General features: G+C 45.3%; 1 protein-coding gene across 2 annotated transcripts in view; it reads right to left on the minus strand.

The window, feature by feature from the left end:
* Nucleotides 1-25,152, minus strand: part of LOC119650189 (beta-1-syntrophin) — a 259,314-nt gene that overhangs the window by 39,860 nt on the left and 194,302 nt on the right. For both annotated transcript variants that reach the window (XM_038052749.1, XM_038052748.1), the window contains exon 5: nucleotides 9,207-9,416. In XM_038052749.1, coding sequence (XP_037908677.1) covers nucleotides 9,207-9,416 — 210 coding nt within the window. The remainder of the gene's footprint in view (nucleotides 1-9,206; nucleotides 9,417-25,152) is intronic.

Genomic DNA, 25,152 nt, shown 5'->3' on the forward strand with positions numbered 1-25,152 from the left:
GGATTCACGCAATGGAGTGGAGAAATTTGGACTCTTGCCGGCAAGCGAAAATCCTTGTGAAGGAGCCTAGGGCCACTAGAGCGGCATTTTTGTTGTTCCTTAAGAAGTGGGACATGAAAACCCTAGTTGGGCTTTTGACGCGACACTGCCCCTTAAACTACCATATGGAAAAGATTGGGGTAGTGGTTTCGGCTATGTGGCGTCCTTAGATCTCAGACGAAGACCTTGGCAAGGTTTTCTTCAATGAAGAATCTGCACACTCTCTGCCTCTAGAATGTTCTAAGATTCGCTAAAGCCTGCGAACACCATAAGCGGGAAGCCATTGAATAGGCAACTTACGGGGATAGTACAATGGGCCTAATAATGGCCTGAGTGCTCGGAGCTGCGGCTCCCCCAGTTAACTAAACTAAACTAAACTCCAATTGAAAACATAGTCCGTTTTCTTAGGAATGTCCTTATTTGAGAAAGGAAAGCATAGTCAGCTGTATTTGTGTTTAGTAGTTGCAGTTGACGCTTAGGACTGGCAGTTCCATTCGACATACACTTTTCTATCACTCTTTGCTCCCTAACATTCCCTTGGTCGCCCGTCGCTTACAATTGGTTTTAGGCCCCTACATGGGTTTTCATGCAGATAAGGAGCTATTACTGTATCTGTACTTCCGCCTTCCAGTGTATTGCATCCATTTAACAAAGCTTTAACTTTTTCATATTCATTTCCTGCATGTTTTTGTCATAGTACTTGGGCGTTATACCCTTGCGCCAAGACAAATAACATATGAATAAATGACAATAAGGATACAGTGCCTCTGTGCCTCTCCCTGCATCCATTTGCCGACTGCTAGGAAGGGTTTGTTTCTTCTAAACATGGATCCATTTCCAACTGCAGTTGAGGATAATCTTTTTGGGTCTTTTCATGCACTCTTTCGCTGAAACATCGTAAAATACGACGCTGATGATAATAGGGAAAATAATTTATTATTATGCATCTTATGCATAGCTTGGGTGGGAAATAGAAGGTAGGACAGGATGCATATGGAAAAAAATTTGAAGCGGAAAACAAATAGAGAGAACACGTTAAGCAGGACAGCTTTTTTGCGCTATTTGCCTTTTATCCTCATGTATGAAAGGATGAAAATGGAACTGCATTGTGGCGCTTATGAGGTGTAACTTCAGCACTGAGTCAGCTTTCGTCCTGTATTTAAACTTCCGGAAATCTAGATTTGTAAATGTACTACTCTGAATTAAGCTGCTTTTCTGTATCCGCTTGCTCTGGATGTTTTAATGTAACAAGGATGAAAAGATACTGTTTCCATTAACATGTGTTTCACACTTGCTTTTTAGATTTCACACCAGCTCCAGGAGCGCTTTTTCTACCTCAGATTGAGAGAGCTCTTTCAGTATAGGCTCAAAGATATTTGATGTTTCAAAGGTGAACTACTTTAGATGCCTGACTGACGTGAGAATATGCTGAAATAACCTAAAAAAATTAGTCCCTTTGAACAAGTCAATATTAACCATGCTCTGTAAGTCACAGGACATGCATACTTAAAGGAATTTCAAAATAAAGTGACGAAAACTACTTTGGGAAAATTCACACTAACAGCAATAGTAAGGATACCAAATATCATTCGAATGTCAGTAACTGGACCTGAGGTACGTCTCGAACCCATTCTGCAGCTGGCTGTCATGAACTGCAGATTTTTTAGGTTTTCAAAAAGGAAGTGGACCTGTGCCTACCCAAGGGGACATTCTAATTGCCGCAGGACATCTCCATTGACCATCAAGCTTTTGCGCACTCTTTGCAACCTTTCTTTATAAGTCGTTCTTCGATTTGGGAAACATCAGAAATTGCAGGCAATACGTGTCGCGAAAAGCGACCCTAGGTGCCGCAATGACGACAAAACTAATAATAACTTAGATACATGGAAACAAATAAAGTCATTGCTGAGACCAATGGGTTCGTCGAAATGCGAGCTAAGTATGATGCTGTTCTACGGCAAAACGAGAATCTGTGCATTTAATTCGAGCCGCTAACATCAGCGATCAGAACTTAGGACCACCATGAAGTCCCTGCAACCTATGTTTACGGCAGTATTTCCCACCATAAACGAGGAAGATCACACTGTAACGTTGATGAAGACCTTCAACTATTTGATTCACGTCAATCAGTGATTTCGTCATTCCGACTATCGCGGGAGGAGGAGCTAATTGAACTAAGGAAGGTGCCCGAAGCAAAGAAGGTGTGCTTTGAGATCGTCGAGGAGGAGCAACAAGAAGGCCCGTCTAACTTCGTCTGTCAGTGGGGAAAAGGGCAAAAAGCAACAAGTGTGTGCTAATAGTTTAACTGCCCCACCAATTGCCAAGTGCTAGTTTCACAAAGTCCAAAAAGAAAACAGTTCCTATAACTAGGGCATATGATATTAAGGTCCCGGAGCTACTGAAATCGCTGAAGGAAAACGGCTTGAGACATGACGCTAAGAAACATGGGGAAGGATGTAATCTGCATTTTTGGGGAGTCTACTGGAGACCACTCCAATATTTTTTCTGCCACTCTATCCCTTACAACTAAGTCCATAATTATCCCTGACTTCCATAGGGAAACAGATCCCGAAGAAATTATGGTGGACCTCACTCAGCCAGATGGCAAGCGGCCAAAACGCAGAAGATAACTGAGCAATTTTTGGTGAAGCAAACTATGGCTCAACTGTCACGGGACTCAACTAGCCCAGGCGTCAAAACCAAAATACATCATTCTTGGTGTCGATTTTAGCTCGAAGCGCAAGTCCTGGAGCGACAGGCAATCAATATAAATAGGGAAACCCTACGAAAATGTATCCACATGCGGGCCACGACTTAGAAAAGGGAACCTTTTCGCAATGGAGGTAGAAAAAAGTCCTTGCATAGCCAAAATTATTCGGAAATTGCTTGACTGTTTTAATGCGAAGCAGCTCAAAAGGGAGCAGGCATTGCTGGGCGTCGCTATGACTGGTACTAGAGTCGAATTATGGGAAAGATCTCTCGAGCCTCTGAATCTGCTGCAAACATTGTTGCAAGAAAAGGTGGAGAAAATTATGAAACGATGGGAAGAAAAAATGAAGGAGAAGCAGAAACAATAGAACAAAATTCTAGAGCGAATGATAATGATGGCGAAAAACGGTGATAATGATTGATAAGAAGAACGCGGGTCTATTTCAAAAACCCTCGCCTCCTTTGTGCTTGTAAAAGGATTTACGTTCTTTAGCAAGGTGACTATGGGAATTACTTCCGCTATTACCATTTTAACCGGTCCTGAGACAGTGCGACACCATCGAGGGGATGGTCATCCGCAAAGCTCGCCGACTCAGCACTCAGGCCTGGGCGAATATGAAGCACCTCCTTATCAAGAGCACCAGCTCATGCCTCCGTACCGTTGAAGACGATGGACTGCGTTGTAGCCATTGGAAAACGCCTCCTACTAGATGTATAAAACCAACGTTTACTATTGGCTGACTAAATTCCAAAACTCTACTTGCATCCTTTTCCGTCGCCACTTTGGTTTATTCGAAAAAAAGTCATCTTCGAGTCAAACGGTTATTTAGGGTTAACCGTTGGTTTGAACACTATTATCGAGTCACTGATTCACATCCGAAGCAGGGTCGAAATTTTTTTTCAGTGCAGATGACCACTTCGGTTTTTTCAAGCCATAGGCTGCCAAGTGTGCTTTAGCCCTGTTTAACAGTGAGTCCAGCAAATATTGCCGCTACGTCATCTGGTATGGATGGTAGCACGTACCGCTTCAGCGAGTTTACTCCTCATGAGCTTTTCGAGCATTTTCTCTAAGCCAACTAGGCTTTAGCAGTCTGGTAGCTTAGTGGTTAGAGGCCTAAACTTCCGAAACAGAAGGGACACTGACATCGTAGTTTAGTTTAGTTTATTTGGGGGAGCTGAAGCTCAAAGCAATTAGGCTTCTTGTTAGGACCATTCTACTATTATAGATTTTTCGTTGAAGAAAACCTTACTGAAGTATCCTTTGTCTACGGCTTGAGGAGGCCGGGCGGCTCTATATGAGGTGCAGAGCAATTTTCTCCTCTTGCTCACATTGCACACATACCATCACTCCAATTTTTTTGATGTACCAGTATAAGAAGCAGTGTCTTGTTAAAAATCCAAATAAAGTTTGCATATTCTACTTCTTAACGGATAAAAAATGTTTTTCTGGCAGCCTCTGTTCTTTCAAAAAGATGTTTGACTACCGGCAGAAATTGAAATTTCCTCCATTCAACACGTGAATCCTTGTCATCTTACCCTTTAGAGCAACCTTGACAATGGATGTTTGCATTGCTGGTCTAACTATTGTCGATTCCGACCCTGGTGGAGCAACTCTGCCAGCTTCTTCGAGTGCCCTCGAATTCACATAAGCAAGCTTTCGTCCAGTTAGCACGAATTCATCTTCTTCTTTTTCTTCAGCCTTTGTCCCGTTCACAAGCGGGGTCAGCTCGTCGTGATCGGCTTCGCCATTTGGCTCTATCGAATGCCTGATCTGGGTGCAATCTCGAGGCTTTCAAATCCCCACCCAGCGTATCAAGCCACCGTTGTTTAGGTCTGCCTTTTGGTCGTTTACCATCGATTTCGATGTTCAGACCAATCTTGGCAAGTGAATTCTCGTTTGCACGAATTGCGTGACCATACCTTCGAAGACGCCTCTCTCGCAACTTTTCCACCATCGGTTCAACCCCATAACGATCGCGGATATCCTCATTTCGGATGTGATCTAAACGTGTGACGCCACTAGTCCAACGTAGCATCTTTGTCTCCATTACCGCAAGGCGGCGTTCATTGTTTTTTATAGTCGGGCAACACTCAGAACCATAGAGAGCGACTGGACGGACGACATTGCGGTAAATTTTAGATTTGAGACTTTCGTTGATACGTCGATCACAAAGGACACCAGTTGTGGAACGCCACTTCATCCAGGTTGCGTTAATGCGTGAAGCAATTTCATAACGCAGTTCTCCATTGGCTGATAGCGTTGACCCGAGGTATTTAAATCGCCCAGTTCTGGGCAGATCAATTCCATACCACCTGGCTTGATATGTTCTTGTTATTTAGTGATGATAACGGTCCCCGACTGTTGGAATAGGCTTGAATGGTGACCCCCCTGACATGTCCTGCTAGTATCCCTATTCCCTTAACCTTGTTCTGTTAGATAGCTGTAATGAAGTCAAGAGATCTTTTGAAACCACCATATAAAAGCAGGTCTAACACTGCCATTGACATACAACAAGTCAGAAAGTCGAAAGTTTATCCCACTGATTTATTCACCAACAACCCATGGTTGTTCAGATGAAGATACCGTTGATTGACGTTCCCTCCACTGGCCTTAGGAGCCGGCAAGTAATTTGTTTTCGAGCCTTCTTAGTATCCCATTCAGGAAGGTCGATATCTATAATAGTTAGGAAACTTCCCGGCTTATAGGCTCTCTCTCTCTTCCTTGGCTGCCTGATGGCATTCAGGTTGAGGTGCTGAGATTATTCTGAATACTAAGTTATTGCAGAGTATAAGACTAATTGTTATTGTCAATGGCTTGGCAGCGACGATTCAAGGTGGAGAGCTATTCCGAGAACCTAAAAAAATGCGAGATTGAACGTGAAATTCCGCTCGAAATTATTGAAGCTCCATCGAAGTGTTCCGTCGACACGTGCTAGTATGCATTTGGGCACTTTGATCCCTCAAGTTTCTTTATACAAAAAATCACGTGTCCTTTACCGATGTGTCCACACCAGATGTTGAAAAATGCCACAAACCGGGGGATTCACGCGAGCCTACCGAAGTATCATTACACGTAATCCAACCAAATGCTACACACTCATCAGTTCCTTCTTTACTACGAAGAGAGGAAATGAAAATGAAATCCGTGCGAATCTAATCTTCACTTTTTGAAGTTGGAATATTGGCCGGATACGAAGTATATTCCTGTTTCCGGATACTCGCCACCAACCAACATCCTTCTCCCGACAACGAAGGAAAACATCTCTTCAATCACCGTTAGTATAGAAATGCGGACATTTCTAATTCCATGATGATGATATCAGAAGCGAGAAAGAGCGAATATTGAGGACGGCCAGGTATACCACTTTGCTATAGTCCTGCGTTTTCACCCTAATATCCGTTCACTCCGCATCCTCAACCCGACACAGACGTAAAAACGTTTATTTTTCATTTACCTTCCTTGCTTGAATTCAGAAAACTGATCGCATGCAAGGTATTGGGGAAGGCCGGGCATACCACATCGATACAGTCCTCTCTTTACAACCAAATCTCCGCAGACCATTAGTTTCTTTCTCACCACACGAAAGAATGAATCAGTAACCGTGCGTGAAAATCTGACATAAAGGCAACAAGATACAATTCCCGGTAACTCGAACTCCACAACAGTTGAGCCTCCAGCTGACAACGCCCGTATTCCAGGGATTTAAGGGGCGCTCCCTTGTGAGACCTAAAGCCTCAAAATGCTACACAGACCAAAGTTAAGCAAGACACTCTCCAGGGCCTGGACGCAAAACACTTACAAGAATGACCCAAATTTCTTGGTATACTGTAAGGATAGAATAGGAAACTATTATACAAGGGGGATGGGAAAATGAGGTGTAGGAACACTTGCTTCACTGCTGGCACTGCTGGAAAAAAGGGTGAAACCTAAAATTTTAAAGAGTCTACGTGAAACCTAATCGGAAACATTGTTGATAAATTATGGTATCTCTATTCGACACATCAAAACGAAGTTGTGAGCCAAAATAGGATATCTTATCTTCCGCTGAATTAATCAGAATCTAGAAAATTTCTGGCCCCACGTTGGGCGCTATTTTTAAGACTAATTGAGATTGGCGATGGCCTGAGACCACCCTGAGTGACCGGCGACGATCAAGAGGGGAAAGCTATCCCAAAAACCTATAAAAATGGGAAAATTTACCGTGAAGGTCTGCCTGAAAATACTGAAGCTCATCGAAGTGTTCCGTCGACACATGCTTGCATGCCGCACTGGAAGAGGACACCTGCATTTTTGTATAATGACACGTAAAGGATCGAAGTGCTCAAAAGACCTCCTAAACCCCTCACACTTCGAGGCTAACTAGGAATGGTATTCTTTTTGGTTTTGGGGATAGCTCTTCCCTCTTGGTCGTCTCTGGCCATTCAGGATGGCCCTTTGGTCATCGCCCATCCCAATGATGTCATTACAAGAGCCTCACTACCATTACGCTTCTTCTTTGAAAGCCAGAGAAAGCACTTGCTTAACAATGGAAAACCCTTTCCAGGTTAGCCTTACAGTTAGGAGGAGTTACCTATTAAACTGTTCGTACCGCTCATTATCTAGTCGGATTGATTGACGTCGCCATACAAAGCTTCGGGAGCTATGGCTGTAAATGAAAACTATATCGTAGTAGATCGGGCCCTCTTTGCTGTCCTTTGCACTGAGGAGTTGGGATCATCAAATAGTCTTCCCGCTTTGGATTCCCCCGGATGATCCTTTCCTCTCAATGTTAGAGCTGTGGTTTGCCCGGAGGCGATTTCGCCAAGGCTGTTTTTTGCCCGAAGATATGTAGATTCTTATCAGAAAAACTTTAGCCATAGCACGTTTTCCATTGATGGGGTCGGGTCTGCTCCCTCCTCTGGGTTGGATCGTCACGATCAAAATTTAATTTTTTTTGTTCTGTTTTATGATTTGTATTGTGTGATTTGTCACAGTTGGCTGCCATGGAATTTTTTTATCAGAAAAAGTAAGTCGATCGCGACAGAGCCTCTTTTGGTCGAAATAAGGCTAGTTGAAACTGATGACACGTGACCATTCAGCTCTTGGAACGGTAGTTCCGCTAGCTTGGGATTTTCAAGAGGGTTTATCTTCAGATTTCACTTATGGTTCTATAGAGGGTCGTCCTTACTGAACTCGATTACCAGGACAAGGTAGGTAATCATAGGGGATGGATTAATCCGAGAATTAATCAACTAAGTTTCTAGGCCTAATAGTTAAGGACCAGCGCAATGTCGACCGAAGGACCCTTTGGCGTACTGTTAGGATCTCGAAGTGAAATACTGTAATAAGACTTAGGATCAATCTGGGCTCCTGAGCCGTCGATTATTATTAAAAAAGACGCCCGTTTCTTAACCATTCCATATCATTGTCACGTTATGGTATTGATTTTTAACCGAATGTCCTTATTCAGGTCTTACGGTTTGCTTAGTCTTGTGACGATATTTTTCTAGGAAGTTGCTGTGGCTCATTCAATTCAGGGGCGAAAATTAATTTCTGTACAGTCTTCAGATTGATGAAAAAGCAATGGAACTTCTCCTATGCCCGGGGGTGAAGCTATTTCCATATCCATTCTGGCAAGCCCTTTTTCAATTTCAGCTAAATGGGGGCCAAGTAATTCAGACTATCCCTGAAAGCCTGTAATTTTCTATAAATGCGTAATGGTACAATCTGATACAACATCATGTATTTACCAAAAGTAAATACAAAATAATTTCGATGAGCCGTGTGAGGTCCTTCCGTCCGTCTCGCACCTATTTCCGAAATGAATTCCGAATTCCGAAAGGAAAATGATAAATGAATGGAATGCCTCGACAAATGAAGCGTAGCAATCAAAAGTTATTAATTCCAATCGATTGAATACTCATCAATTTGGAAGATTAATATTTTTATGAGGGCGATTATAGATTGATGATGCCGATGATGATGATGATGGCGATGATCTCAGGCGAAAAAAAAAAACATGGATGTGTCGTCATCATATCGCCACATTGATTCCGTACAAATTGCTCGCGAGCAGAAACATGAAAACGGAATGACCTGAAAATAATTTGGTTTTCATAACCTCTGGGGAAAGAAAGAAATGAAATATATTTTGCCCGAAATACGGACGGGAAAATGAAGAAAATAAATGTTTTTAATGAGCCAGTAAAGTTTGGATACGGAACTGTTTTCCTTGAATGGGAGCACGACGGGAAGCGGAGTTGGCCCCCAGTTTTTCGTGGGAAGCACTTCATCTGGTGGAGTTGGGTGAAAAGAAAGTTCCAGGACTGCATTTGGCCTTGTGAAGCAGAAGAAAGACATGATCAGTCTTCATTGATTCCAGCAGCAGAGCTCAGGCGATAGACTTTTAGTTCACAGTTTTTCAATTGTAATTAGCCGTTCGTCCTTTTTTCTCTCCAAGGATTCTTACTGCACTTACCTGGGTCTATGTACTTTAAGTTCCTCGCAAGGTGCGTTAATTGTAGGGGGATATATCTGGTGTCAGCTCGGGGCGGGCTCCGTGGTGCAGGCGGGGATGTGGGTGCTCCTGGTCCCAGGGGACATAAAAAAGCTCTTTGCAGCTCCCATCCGACTTCCGAGATAATGCTCGCCTTACGAAAATATGGTGTTACTTCGCGCAGAAATTTCACTGTTGAAAGAAGGAAAATGGGTGAAATGAGAAAAATTGTGTGCATAGAGGAAATAATAGAGTTAATTGAATTTCAATGTAGACCGGGTGGTCTTTGCTCAGCAGGAGGGCGGAGGAGCGGATGATGCAGGTTGGAAGCGGAAATTGCTTTTAATGCTGAGTGCTATATTATTGCGAATATATTTCAAATTAACGGGTAATGAGTTGAAAGCTTTATTATCTAGAATTTTTTCGTCTCCAGTTAGCTTGAAGTATCTTAAAATTTTCACTGCATCCATTTGAGATAGTTTTCATAACATCACGGGAAACTACCTAGCTTCTCCCTCATCGTGGTGAGGGAGCTCAGTAAGGAAGATCCTCCTGGAAACGGGAGGTGACACCTGAAGCCAATCAAAACCCCAAGCCAAGGTGTGACTACCGTGCCGAGGGCTGAATGGTCACAGCGCTTAAGATGTGGCCATAAACGGTGAACTCTGGGTACCAGGCGACCCCCAGTTTCAACTAGCCTTGTCTCGACAAAAAGGGGCTCTGCTGAGATCAACTTACTTCCCCGGAAATATTGAGGCCATGGCAGCCAACAATGAAAAAACTAAAAAACAAAAACATAAGCAAACACAGTTAAACTTCGATCGTGACGATCCAACCCCGGGTGAAGGGGCAACCTTGAGCTCATCGATGGAGAACCTGAGTCTAGACTCAGATTCCCCACTTACTCAAGTGGAAACCAATCCAATTGGAACCCAGTCCTTAACGGACGAGCCGAAGCGGACCCCTTCTGTCAGCACTCCCGATCCCAGGCTCCAATCGGCGCCACTTGCTGAGGCTAAAGTCTTGCCCATGGGTAAGCACTTGTCCACGGCCAGCAAACCGCCTTCGGGCAAACAGTCTCCGGGCAAACCGCCTTCGGGCAAACCGCCTTCGGGCAAACCGCCTTCGGGCAAACCACCTCCGGGTACACCGCCTTCGGGCAAACCGCCTCCGGGTAAACCGCCTTCGGGCGGACCGCCTCCGGGCAACGCACAACCCAAGAGCTGTGTCAAGGTTGAGGGGAAAGGAGCATTCGGGGCACCTGCGGCTAAGGGAAAACCGAAGCGGCAGCGGTCCTCGGACGATCCTAACTCTTCGACACAAAAGGCAGCAAAGAGGGCTCAGCCGGCAACGGCTAGGCCTTCATTTACAACCAAGGCTATTGAAGCCGATGAATGGGTCCTGTATGACGACTCTAATCCATCCGGCTACGATACTGAGCAGTGCGAACAGCTTAGGAGGAAACTCCTCCTAGCTGTAAGGACTGCGTCCGCGCAAGGCATTAAGCTTTGCTTTGAGTCGGTAGGTGTATACGGTAAAATGTTATGGCTGAACTTTCCCGACAAAGATACAAACAAGTGGCTTAGGCAGTACTGCTCCTCCCTTAACGATGTGTGGGAGGTTGCGCGACTAACCTTGAAAAGGGTCTCTGAGCTTCCGTTGATCAGAAAGTGCTTTCTCTTGCTTCCAGAAGAAAAGCGAAATGGTGTTGGGGTTCTGGAACAACTTGGTGTATAGAACAACCTTAACACTTCCACCTGGTTGCTGCTAGGCGGCAGGAGAGAGAGCCAATAGGCCGGGAACTTTTCTCACTATCGGCGTTCCCGAACTCGATGTTAAGAAGGTTCGAGAAAAATCGGGCTGTCGGCTCTACTATGGGCTGGTGACCGTCACGTTACAAGTGTCGGCTCCAAAAACCATTCAAGGGGACATGCAGCCCTCGGTATCTTCATCTGAAACGTAGATGAGGTGCCACATTTCCCAAATAAATTTGCAGAATTGTAAAGCGGCGACTACACTTATCAGTCGCCGAATCAATAGCTGCAAGACATTTATATACCTCATACAAGAACTGTGGTTTGTTGGGGGGGAGCCAGGAGCCTAAACTTCCAACATGCTGACCTATTGTATGCCAATAGAAGCGATCGACCCCGCACCTGCATGGTAGTCTCCAAAGACTTCCAGGCTAATTTGGTTAACGACCTATGTGATGGCGACACCACATCGGCTAAGCTAACCATAAAAAGTCAACAGGCAGATAAAGAGATACTGGTGCTCTGCATGTTTTCCCTACGACGCAGAAGACGTTCCCAGTGGAACATTCATCAGAGCTATCCAATATGCCAAAAGTAGAGGTATGTGGGTAATAGCAGGATGTGATGTCAACGCTCAACACATATGCTGGAGAAGTTCGAACATCAATGCAATAGGATCGAGACTATTGGAGCATCTAGTAGGAACCGATTTGCAGATCCTAAATGTGGGTAATGAACCCACCTTCTTCAACGTGGTCAGGCGAGAGGTCATCGACATCACGGTGGCATCTCCTGACATCGCGTCTCTGATCGAAGAGTAGAAAGTATCAAACAATGTCACACTCTCGGATCACAGACGCATTGATTTCGTTATGGACATGGATCCACCTCCACCCACTCCATTTCGGAATCCGAGGAAGACAGATTGGGTGATGTATCAAATAGAATTGAGTGCCCGAGTCACGATCCCTGGGAAGCGCATCAAATCCATTGCTGGAATTGAGAGGACAACCCAGATGATCACAACTAGCATGAGAGAAGCTTTCGAAGAGAGCTGTCCACTCAAGATGCCAAAGAAGGGTAAAACACCATGGTGGTACACGGATTTTGCAAAACAGAGGAGAACGACAAGGATGCTCCTCAAACGTGCTCTGAAGGGTGAATCAGGCACTAGTTGGAATCGCTATAAAGAGGCACAGAAGTCTTTAAAGAAGAGCATAAGATCGGCTAAACGATCATCTTGGAGACGCTTTTGCGAAGAAACTAACTCCCTTGAGGCAACCTCAAAGCTGAAGCGGATTCTGGTCAAAGAACGTAGCCAGAAACTGGGTTATTTACGTTTACAGAATGGGAAGTACACAGAAAGCGATGAAGAAACGGCAAACCATTTGCTTGAAGTGCACTTCCCAGGCAGCAACCAAAATCTAATCTCGGGGCCAGCAGGTGCATGCAGCCCTTAATCGAGAGACTGGAATCTGGCGTGCAAAGTATAATAGTATCACTGGAGCGAGTGAAATGGGCATTTAACTCGTTCCATAGATACAAGTCTGCAGGTCCGGATGGTATCATCCCTGCGCTAGTAATAGAGGGAATCGATGCCCTGGGTCTACACATTCGGAATATATATCGTGCATGCCTAGCACATGCTTATATTCCAATTAAATGGCGGAATGTGAAGGTGTTGTTCATTCGCAAACCAGGAAAACCCACCTACACAAACGCAAAAAGCTTTCGAACGATCAGTCTAATGTCCTTTCTGCTAAAAGGATTAGAAAGACTAGTAGATCGGTTCATAAAGAATACACACATTCCTAAGTGGCCACTTCACCATAGGCAACACGCCTACCAGAAAGGCAAATCCACGGAGACCGCACTCCATGAACTTACGGCAAAAATTGAGAAGGTGATGTCCGAAAAAGGATACGCCTTAGGCGCATTCATGGACATCGAAATCGCCTTTAATTATGCCTCATTCGTGGCAATTTGTGATTCGGCAAGACAGCATGGAATCGAACCACGGCTAATCAGTTGGATACTTCACATGCTAGAGTGGAGAAAAATCCACATATCGGTCGGCCAGAAGTCTACTCAAGCAGGATGTCTCAGGGGCTGCCCACAGGGAGGGGTTCTCTCTCCACTGTTATGGCTCTTCGTAATGGATACCCTGCTGTGACTTCTGGTGGACAAAGAAGTAATAATGACCGGCAAGTTGGTGGACACAGTATGTGACCGCTTGAATGCAACTCTGCATGTAATCCACAGCTGGTGCCTCCGCAATGGACTCACAGTGAACGCTAGGAAGACTGTCGTAATCACCGAAAGAGAAGAATGGTCGACAAGTGGCCATGAGTCTTTTCCGATTACAGACCTAATAATCTTCACGGACGGGTCAGTCATGGAGGATGGGTCGGGCGCAGGGGTGTTCTCGGAGAATCCGATTATAGAACTGGCCCGAGCCCTCGGAAAAGTGACGACCATATTCCAGGCGGAGATATATGCCATTTCATTGGCAGCAGAGGAATGTCTGCGACAAAAATGGAGGGGTCGCACCATTCGAACCTGTTCCGGCAGTCGGGCGGCATTATCAGCACTAAATGGCAACAACATATCAAGCCAGTTGGTGTGGAGTTGTCATCAGGTGCTGCTGAAACTTGGCCGACTGAACGAAACATTCCGGATGTGGGTGCCGGGGCACTCTAACATCGCAATGGTAATGAGGAGGCTGACAGACTGGCTCGCCGAGGGTCTGGATCCACAATGGTGGTGCCAGTACCAGCTCTTGGAATCCCACCATCTACTGTCAAGTCTACTCTGAAGGGTGAAATTGCAAGGATTCACGCAACCGAGTGGAGAAATTTGGGCTCTTGCTGGCAAGCGAAAATCCTTGTGAAGGAGCCTAGGGCCCTTAGAGCGGCATTTTTGTTGTCCCTTAAGAAGTGGGACATGAAAACCCTAGTTGGGCTTTTGACGGGACACTGCTCCTTAAACTACCATATGGAAAAGATTGGGGTAGTGGTTTCGGTTATGTGCAGCCAATGCGAGGAGGAGGAGGAGATGACCCTGCACTTTTTATGCAGTTGCCCGGCATCCTCAGATCTCAGACGAAGACACCTTGACAAGGTTTTCTTCAATGAAGAATCTGCACACTCTCTGCCTCTGGAGAATGCTCTCAGATTCGCTAAAGCCTGCGAACACCGTAGGCGGGAAGCCATTGAATAGGCAACTGACGGGGATAGTACAATGGGCCTAACAATGGCCTGAGTGCTCGGAGCTGCGGCTCCCTCCAGTTAACTAAAGTAACTAACTAACTAACCTAGCTTTAATCTGTCTTTAATGTGGGTATTTACATGAGTACCTACGACAAAGGTCACTATCACGCCAGTAATCCCCTCGGGTTACCTATCTAAGCAGACTAATTTGCGTTTGTGACCATTGTGCCTGCTCAAATGACCGGCTCAAATTAAGTTCGGTTGCAGATGAATGAATTGCTCTTGAATTGCACGAACGAGGGAAAATAACCAAATTTTACTGCTTTGGAACTAATTATGTTCCCCCGGAGACACATTTTCATGGCAACAATTCAAACCCTAAAAACTTATTACTCTTTCTCGAGAAGGCCGAAATACTACAAAACATCCTGTCAACAAGGACCGCACCGGACCGCTTTGTAGAGCTTTAAAATACACCCTTGATTATATGACAAATTAAGGACACATTGTGGATAAATACCGGGCTCCGGGACTCAACAAGAACGTACCATGGAGGCGAAGGGGATGATTTTTGCCTTCTAAACTCCGGAATCCTAGCAAAACTACCGAACGTCCTCCGTTAACCAATGAAATCTTTGTGAAAGTGTTCTTTCACGTACAAAACATCCACAGAATGAGAAGATTTCCCACTATGGTTTGCCAAGGCGAACGGAGGGACAAGAAGTGGCTATAAATGCCGACAAAGTCTGAAGGGAAAACTCCTTGGAATTGGAGCGAAGAAAGACAGAGTTTTGATAATCGGATAAAGTAAATCGCATAACACTAAGACGACCAACACACGCCACTAAGAGAAAGTTTCCTATTATTTTTTTGCAATTTTATCAAAGATGATCATCAGGAAAGGCTTAGGTGGTTGGACTAGTTTGTTGGTGTTGAGTGGAAGTGTGGGCTGATACTTTTAGGGGAGAGTGCGAAACTACAGGAAAAACGTTTTAGTGGCAGCTCAATGGAAGTGCCCTGAGTGTTCTTTCAATTGAAGTTGTTCGAATTAGAGATTCGAAATCAGAATCGATAGTGGGGGAAGAAGGTTCTCGGATGCATCGTCAAATCACAACTTGGAGCCAATTTGATAAGGAAAAAATTAAGTGAGTTTCAACTGCATAGCTTGGTACTATTGCGACTTGAGAGGGTCATGTAGTTCTATTTATTGCTCCCTCTTGAGCACAAATACGTTGAGCCTGGTCCTCAGTACAAAGGAAGACTAATGCAGGTTGCTTGCTCTTCTTCTCTTTAGCAGTTAAATAGGGACCTGATACCACCCACGAAGTGCACCGACAGGGATTAATGGCAGGCACTTTGCCTATGTTGCCAGAAACACACTATCGTTTTTGGTCAAAAAAAGGACAAACACGTATTTATTAGGTTCGATTCTTTATTATCAAGACGACACACTTACAGACACTTAGTGTCAGAGCCTACCCGAACAGGCTGGACACGTTTTGCAAGCTGGTGCAAGATGAATCCAGGGTATACGCGTATTGAGAGTCAGAACACCTGGCTGCGGTCTTCATTCAAACGGCCGAACGGCTTCCATCCAAACGGGAGGAAAGCCGGTAAAAACTTGACGCCCGAAGACGTAGAGCTTGCTCGGTTCTCAAAAGGTAGCTGACACCCTGTGGGTCGGATACTTCTCTGCGACTCTATTGTCCTCATCCTTCTCCTCCTTTCGGCTTTCCTCTTTCGTTGCTCCTTGAGCAACTTCTCATGCATTTTCACAATTGCTGAACAAACCGCAAGCCCGTTCTCTCCGGACGTCAGCATCTTCGTAACAAAGTTCTCCGGACTCACGACCCTGTCCAACACTTGGTTTAAGCTCCTCCCCTCCATTGCAAATCTTGGGCAGTGAAACATCACATGCTCTGGATCCTCCGGTGTACCATCGTATCTAGGTCAATTCGAAGAATCATCCAACCCAAAGTGGTGCAGATACTGTCTGTAACAACCACCGCGTCCCGTCAGGAACTGGGTAATATGGTAGTTGGTCTCCCCATGTTTTCGCTCAAATCACACCCTGCGTCCACCGGCCCTTCGTAGACTTGTCCCATCTGCGTTGCCAGAGATTCGATTCTAAACTTGCCGCATTTCTACGCTCTGTGTGCTTCTCCATACGTCTTGCATGGTACAGCACATTCATTCCTTTCACCAGAATGTCGCCAGGGATCATTCCTGCCACCACCAATACTGCCCCATTTGATGTGGCTCTAAAGGCACTGCAAAGCCTCAAAACCATCAACCGCTAAACTGAGTTCTGCTACCTCCGCCTCTGAGAGTTTGTAAGTGACTCTGCCCCCACAGTAAAGCAGGATGGAACGCACCACTTCGGCTAGAAGTAACCTCCGACAATCTCAATTTGGTGTTAATGGCTTTGATACGACTGAGGTTCGTTATTAACACCGCTTTTGTTTTCGCTAAGGTCAGCCCGACTCTTTCTAGCCAGAGCCCTACCGCTCTTATTGTTTCCGTCGCGGAGACTTCGACACCTTCTTGGTGTTTTGCTGTAACAACCACAGTTTGGTCATCAGCAAAGCTGACAATCGTAGTGCCCTCTTTGTCGGGAAGAGCGAGCACCTCATTATACATGATATTCCACGACAGAGGACTAAGTACTGATCCTTTGTCCGGAATACAGGAGAGATTTTAACGCAAATCGCAAAGGATGTTGATAAAAATCAACCTTAAACACTGCCAAGGGGGGCAGGGCCTAATCTCGCAAACTACCAGCAAGAAAGATATCGACGTGGCGTATTTAGTCAGTGATATTGAAATCACGGTGGTTCCATTTGAGTCAAGCATCAAACGGACCAAGCAACGCTATGAGCTTGCGGGGAAAAGAGGGCTTTGGTCGAAGATTATAGCAGGTAATGCTAATTTGCCGGCTTTTGAATGAACCATTCGTGGAGCCACACATCCTACTCACGAATTCCAGGACCTCATATATGTTCAGAGGAAGTGGCCTGGGGTTTGTAGTGAATCTGACATACGTGAGCGTCATCTTAGAGAGAAGACTTGCTGCTTAGAGAGGACTACACTCACATTGACTGAATTGAGTTCAAGTACGAATCGAGCTCTCGCAGGTGCCCGGCCGGACAGCGAAAGTTTTCGAGGTAAACACGTTCTCTGTGGTGCCTGATATGCTCCTGAATATCAAGGCCATAGAAAAAGTCACCCAGATCACTCATCATATCATCTGATTTGCCCGCTCGTTAGCAGAGACGAAGATTATGGGGAATATCATCTACAGCAGATACCCATCGTTGAAAGGAGTAATGGCATGTCGCCCATTCTACAGTGGATGCTATGTGTATGGCGTTGCGCTTGGAAAAAGCCACACTGAATTCTGATGCCTCCTGCACCGTGTTGGTACTGGATATGAAAAACGCATTCAATTCCATGAACTAGGGCCAAATAAAAGGTGGGCATAGGTCGACATAGCTGTTCCTGTTTGGCGAGAGATTGGCGAGACGGGACCCCACCTCTAAGGTATGGGATGGTTCAGTGCCCTAAAGGGTACATCGTCACAGCGGGGGTACCACAGAGCTCGCTACTTGGTCCCGTGCAGTAGGATGTCATGTATAACGAAGTACTTATTATTCTCGTCCGAGAGGTAGTTACCGTTATCGTCTTTGCTGATGACCTGGCTTTGGTTGTTGCAGCAAAGCATCCAAAGGATGTGGAAATTTACACGCCGGAGACGGTTGACATTAATGGATTAGAAAACGCAACAATGAGCCGTAGAAAGAAAAACACTGTGAAGGCGGAAGTCAGTGGTCATATGGTCTCTCAGCCGATTTTCAAGTACCGCGGGAGGAGTTGATAATTGACGCCAAACTACCGCACTGCCACCATACCATTTACTAAAGATTCCAAATATTGGCATGCCGAAACACTGTTGAAGATTGCTTTCAGCCAGGGTGGTGGGTCTGCTTTACGCGCGCTGGCGCTGGTGTTCGGCATAAGAGTTCTTGCGATCGGGTCTTGCTATAGACGTACCAACTTCTACCTGACTTGCCGAAGGTGGCGAGCCTTTGCCATCTGAGTAAGCATATAGTGTGAGAAGACTCCGCCCTTAATAGTTGCCAGCGGGACAGAAACTGTGCCCCCAAGGGACTGTAGAGCCCCATTTTCTAGCCCGTCAGCCCGCGTTTTCCCTCTATGTTCATTTATCGGAAATCCAGACTGCTCAGGACATTCCTGCACTGCTCCACCAACCTAGAGGGTGTTGCCAAGGCCTCAATGGCCGAGTAATACTGATTTCGTTCTACACACAGTACCGTGTGGCAGATACACGGTGATAATTGATAAGGAAAGGAGGTGGTTTTAAGGTTGGTGGGCAGAAGTCTTCCATTACCAGCATTCTATCTTCTAAAAACACACAGGAATTAGTCTGTTGAACTATACTAAAGAGCGTGTCCTTGGAGCTGCCGGGGGACAGGACAGTCTTATGACAAAAACAAACGTGACTTTATTACAACCATAACGTCAATTGTAAAGGTTCTCATTGGTAGAACACGATTGAATTGGCCAGAAATGAAGGTGGATCCACAAGAATGTCAAAGGACCTAATAACAAGCACATTTCGCCCCTTGGCAACATCGAATAATAATGATTTTCACTTTCAGACATAGATTTCAAGGACGTTAAGAGTGTTTTGTTCACCTTTCCGAACGGTGTCATACCCCCCAAATATGTATAACTCCTACGCCATGAGTCCTTCTGACGTTCCTAGATCTCATTACCTAGCAACAAAGTAACATTCCCACGCACTCATTGCTCTCCTACAAATCGCCTAATGGATAGCCATTGCAATATCCACTTTTCCTATACAAAAGTGAGAATTAAAGTGTCGTTTGAAAGCCTTCTCGTTTTCCGGGTAAAACTTTTCGATCCTGTACGAAATTCTATATCAGCTTCTCACAAGGTACCCGGCAATGGTGATGTTTTCGTTCTCCTGGTGCCAACGTTTCGCACACTCAGCCGGACTCTTGTTAGGGCCTATGAAATACAAACTCATTGAGATGAAATAACGACAACGGGCGGCTTACACCCCGTCCGGGAAAGTTAAGCACGGAAAACTGGAAGAAAGGAAAACTTCTTACAACATTATTACCAACGATTAGGGTAAATGGACGTCATCGGGGAAGCCTTAAGTTTATTTGATCATTAAATAAACTTATGAAGGGTGGCGGGCACAGTAACGCTATTGGCAGTCGAATAACTTCGAAAAACTTGGGAAGGCTCCATAAAACACACCAACATATTGTCCTTATAGGTTAGTGTGTGCTTCAGTGCGGAAATCCTTGAGAGCCAGTAATAATGGCACATTACTGCGTTATTTATAGTGATAGAGTCTCAGGTAGCCATTAAGGGAGCCAATAAAAGTGGCGTTCGCTGCTGGGAGAACTCAATCTCGGTGTGTTCCTTTGTCAAAAAAAAAGGAATTTCTTTAGTAGTTTTGTGTGGCGGATAAACATAATTAAAATTCATTATGATGACTTGGTATCTGCGGACAGGGACGTTATTATTGTTCATTAAGTCAATACTCGAAGGGACACAAAGTCGAAGTTATTATTGTGCATAATGGACTTTTAACGATTGCGTGCGGGGTTAATGATTTTCCTTCTCGATGTGCTGATATCAGCTCTGTTCCACGGGAGTTATGCTATACAATCTTTTCGTTATCAGCGTCCAGTCGTTCAGTTCAAAACTCCAACTCTCTTGCTCCATTTCAAGTGTGATATCAGAGCCTCGAATCTAGTTCACATTCGTATGGGCGTACCCCACCTGCTTGTTCTCACGATTATTTTTACGAAATGCCAGTGCGTTTCCTGATATGAATCAACTTCTTCTTCAGCCTTTGTCCCGTTCACAAGCGGGGTCGGCTCATCATGATCGGCTTCGTCATTTGGCTTTATCGAATGCCTGATCTGGGTGCAATTTTGAGGCTTTCAAACCCTCATCAAGCGTATCCAGCCACCGTTGTTTAGGTCTGCCTTTTGGTCGTTTATCATCGACTTCGATGTTCAGAACAATCTTGGCAAGTGAATTCTCGTTTGCACGAATTGCGTGACCATACCATCGAAGATGCCTCTCTCGCAGCTTTTCCACGATCGGTGTAACCCCATAACGGTCGCGGATATCCTCATTTCGAATGTGATCAAAACGTGTCACGCCACTAGTCTAACGTAGCATCTTTGTCTCCATTACCGCAAGACGCCGTTCATTGTTTTTTATAGTCGGCCAACACTCAGAACCGTAGAGAGCGACTGGACGGACGACATTGCGGCAGATTTCAGATTTGAGTCGTTCGTTGATACGTCGATCACAAAGAACACTAGTTGTGGAACGCCATTTCATCCAGGTTGCGTTAATGCGTGAAGCAATTTCATAACGCAGTTCTCCATTGGCTGATAGCGTTGACCTGAGGTATTTAAATCGCTCAGTTCTGGGCAGATCACTGCCGCTGATAGTGATTGTGCCTGTTTCTTGGGAATCGGTCGTCAAAAATTCAGTTTTGTTTAGATTCAATCTGAGACCGTGTTGCATGAGGCGATCATTCCATTTTTGAACAAGTTGCTCGAGATCATTTTTGCTATCAGATGCTAGGAAAGCATAAAGCAGTGTGTAGGGCGCTGGACGTTAGATATCCCGTATGACGGTGTCCATAACAAGAACAAGGAGGAGTGGTGAGAGGGCGCTTCCTTGCTGAACACCAACAGAGACACGAAGCGGTTTTGATACACCCGCCATACTTCGAACTTTACTTTTCGGATCATGGTAGAGCAATTGAACCCAGTGCACGAGTTCTTCTGGCACGAAGTGTTGTCGTAAAGCATACCAGATGAGTTCGTGTGGTACACGGTCAAACGCTTTCTCAAGATCCAGAAAGGCAATGTAAAGAGGGTGATGCTTCTCACGGTGTTTCTTCATGAGTAACCGCGCAGCGTGTATTACGTCAGTATTTTCGCAGTTCTTGACAAATCCGGCTTGATTCACGGTTATTGCAACGATTTCGCGAATACGGTTGTCAAGAATGCGTTCAAAAATCTTCATGGTATGGGAAAGTAACCGGATCGGACGGTAATTTCAACATTCTGCTGGGCTACCTTTCTTTTTCCATATTGGAACAGTGGTACTTTCTTGCCAGTCAAATGGTGTTCTTCCTTCCTGAATAACCCGGTTAAAGAATTCACTGAGCCACAGTATTGGGTCCCAGCTCTTCGCTTTCCAGAGCTCAGATGCGATGTCGTCAGGTCCTGTTGCTTTCCCCGACTTCATTTGTTTTATTACCTCCTCGACTTCAGTCGCGCTGACAGTTAAGCCCATGAGTGTTTTACGTAGGTACCTGTCGTGGAGACTTAATCCTACGGTCCTCTTCGGACACGGATTGATTTTGTGACCACAATCAGAGCCCCGCTGAGATAAGCAACAACGGTACCAGTCTATACCAAGTGCATGGCTTAGCATTCATACTGGTGGATGCAAGAATTACGTAAATTTCTACCGAACTATGGAGTACGGCACCCGTGTTGAAACGCAACACCACGTCGAGGCCCGAAGGTCTCTTCTCGCTTGAGCACAACCAAAACCACCATGAAACTCCCACTTGGAGGGCCAACCACAAATAACCGAGCTGTACTCACATACAACGGGAGTTCACCTGAAGTCCAGGGGCTTTCCCGGTACCCATGGTACCAGTATACCCCTGGTAAGGTTTCCTGACCAATTTGCCACTTCAGATGAGTCGCCGTGCCGACTCGGGTGTGATCGTCCTAATTAGGCCTTTGGAGCATTCGCCTACTGCATCACGGCCGGCAAACCAAAATGAGTACAGCGTCTCCCGGTGCCACCACTATGCAACTTGGTTTTGGTTTGGCCGACAGGTTTGCCGCCCCGTCTTCCTCACCGCCACCTCTGAGCACCGGTGAGCGCTGACAGGTGAAACTGGTCCAAATGTCGGCAATAATTGTGGAAGTGGAGGATGAGCAAATTCTTCAGTTGAAATCTGCTGGAAGTATTCTTGCCATCTATCCGTTGCGACTCGACGGTTGATAAGCAAAGTACCGTTCTTGTCATTAACGCAACTGAAGTGATATCGAGAGGATATCGAATATCCTGTGTACGTTCGTTACGGCTTTTAGCAAATCGATTCAGATCTCTCTCGCCATCCCGAGTGTCCAGTTTATTGTAAAGATTTTTGAAATGGTTCGCTCGGGTGACAGCGACCGCTTTCTTTGCTTCCCGGTTGGCATTCGTATGAATTTGGCAATTAGCAGGCGTTTTATCGTCGAGAAATTTGCGGTAGAGGCGTTTCTTTGCACGGACCTTGATTTCAACATCATCATTCCAAAGTCAAGTATCTCGGTTGATGTACCGCTTACTCGACTTGGTGACTCCGAGGGTTGCAGAGGCCGCTTTGTGGATCGTGTCTTTCAGTTGGTTCCATGATTCTTCCCCATTCGTAATGGCCGGCAATCGTATGAGTGGAACCGTTTCTTCTTTCTTCTCACCAAATCGCCACCATTTAATGCGCGACGGGCCAGTGCGTTTCTCACGCTGTTTTATCGGTGGCTTAATTCGCAGGACAGCAATCAACGGCCGATGTTGAGGTGCGATGGTCTCATAGGGAACAACTTTGCAATCAGTAACAGTGGTAAAATGTTGTCGTCTTATGAGAATATAGTCGATTTGCGTTTTATTGGTCCCACTATAAAATGTGGGAAGATGAGACAATCGTTTGTTGAACCATGTATTCATACGTACAAGGTCATGGGTGTCCGCAAAATCGATTATACGCTCGTCACACTCATTACGCACTCCGAACCCCTTTCCCCCATGGCACCTGTTACCGTCTGCCTTTTCACCCACATGACCATTAAGGTCACCGGCAATGATTATATAATAGTCAGCAGGCACGTGACAAGTCTTTCCATCGAGAAGTTGCCAAAAGGCCTCTTTCACGGCATCAGGTCAACCTGTCTGTGGTGCGTACGCGGTGAAGAAGTGAATAGTGCGATCAGCTGATATAATGGTGAGCTTCATCAGCCGATCATCAAATCGTTCGACTTCTTTAATGGCATCACGGAAAACCTCCGAAATGGCAATGCCAACACAATATTGAGTGTGTGGGTTACCAAAATAGAGAAGTTTGTAGCCATTTTTACCGCGTTCGCGTTCAATGACGCAGCTTTTGGCACCAGGCCATCGGATTTCTTGCAGAGCGCAGATATCAATTCGCCTTTTTCGAAGGGCTCCTGCGAGTTCCTCGGTCTTTCCAGTTAGGGTACCAACATTTAGCGTGCAGACACGTATTTGTTTTGTTCGTTGTGTTCAGACTAACTTGCTTACGTCCTGACGCCGTCCATGCGTCAAGAACCCTTGCCCATTTCTCGACAGGACCGGGGCCCGCCCTGCCGCGTCGACTGAGGTGGACACCCTAGCATTTCTCCGAGGCTTGTGACTCAATCCGATCATCATGTTTGTAACGACATTGTATGTATTTTCTTGGTCGACCTGTCGCGGGACCTGTCACCAAGAGAGGTCAGGCAGGATTTAGCATAGTGGAATAACTCCAACTATACTCTATTTATCTCTTTCCCTGATCTCAGCATTTTATTTTTGTTTTACTGAGGATAGTACAGAGTACGTTGCCTCAAACCCTCCTCCTTTACCTGGGCTTGGGATCAGCATGTTATGTTAATAGCATGGCGGAGTTTCCTGATATGAATCAACTGTGATTGCATAAAGCGAAAAGCAATTATCGAATTCGACATTCACATAAATAATGCACAAGAAACCAGAAATTCCGCTTCATGGGATCGGAAAAAATCCTAATTCGCCCATAAATCAGCCTCGCAGCTCCCGTCAAAACAACCATCAGTCGATCCGCTTATACCACAGCCTTGACGCTGGGCCATATTTTCGCCGGGAGCAGAGAACATTCTTAAAGTTTCCGTAAAAATAACATTGAAAGTTATCCCTGATCCCCAACAACAAGGAATGTTTTCCCATTGGCAAATGTAGAAATTTTGTAAAACGTGGAGACGAAACGATAAAAGCCATAACGTAAATTAGGTGAGCCCTTTCAAAGCCCTTCTTTGCCGGGGAAAAAAAATATCAACAGCACAGCGTCCTTGCTAACCAGAAGGAGTTTGGAAGTAGCAAGCAACAACAGGCAGTGGCAACAACAACAGGACTAGCAATAACGTGGAAAGTACTCTCCTGGGGAAAGAGTAAAGAGCGAAAAGATGCTTGTTGTGAAGAAACGATTCCGACAACCCTTCTTTCCATAATATCGACGTGCTAAGTAAATAAAGTCCCGAATTGGAAGCATGTTTTTCCGCTTTCGTCAAAATAAACAAACAAGCAAGCAACGAAAAAGGAGCTCGTCTCATCTCATCGTATTTCCTGTAACGTTGAGTTTCCATTGGTGAAGGGATGAAATTGTATCGCCTACACGTTTGCCAATTTAAAGAAATTTCCGTTGCAGAAAAAAAGAGAAATTCGTGTTGGGTCCTTGAAGAAAGGCTTGTAAAAAATGGAATTTTCATTGATGCATTTTCTTTGGTGAAAGGATCAGTGGAATCACTTCGGTAGTCAATGATAGAAGAAATACTTTCTTGATATGTTCTTTCTTTACATGGCCCCAAAAAGTACCGAGTAGTTAAGCCGCAATCTCGAACTCCTAAATATCAAAACTAGCTCTAATAAAAGGACGAAGTCTTCAGGATCCCATTCCCATAAAACCTCACCATCACCATTAGCGTAATCCAACTGCATATGATGCCAGAGAAGTAACATCGCTGACCTGGTCTTCCACTTCAGCAGTGGACAAGATTTCGATAGCCAACTTCATGTCCTTCCTGCCCTCCTTTTGTTCTTTCCCGGCGACAAACGAAAACCATTATC

The sequence above is a fragment of the Hermetia illucens genome, chromosome 2 (genome assembly GCF_905115235.1).
Source record: "Hermetia illucens chromosome 2, iHerIll2.2.curated.20191125, whole genome shotgun sequence".
Taxonomy (NCBI): domain Eukaryota; kingdom Metazoa; phylum Arthropoda; class Insecta; order Diptera; family Stratiomyidae; genus Hermetia; species Hermetia illucens.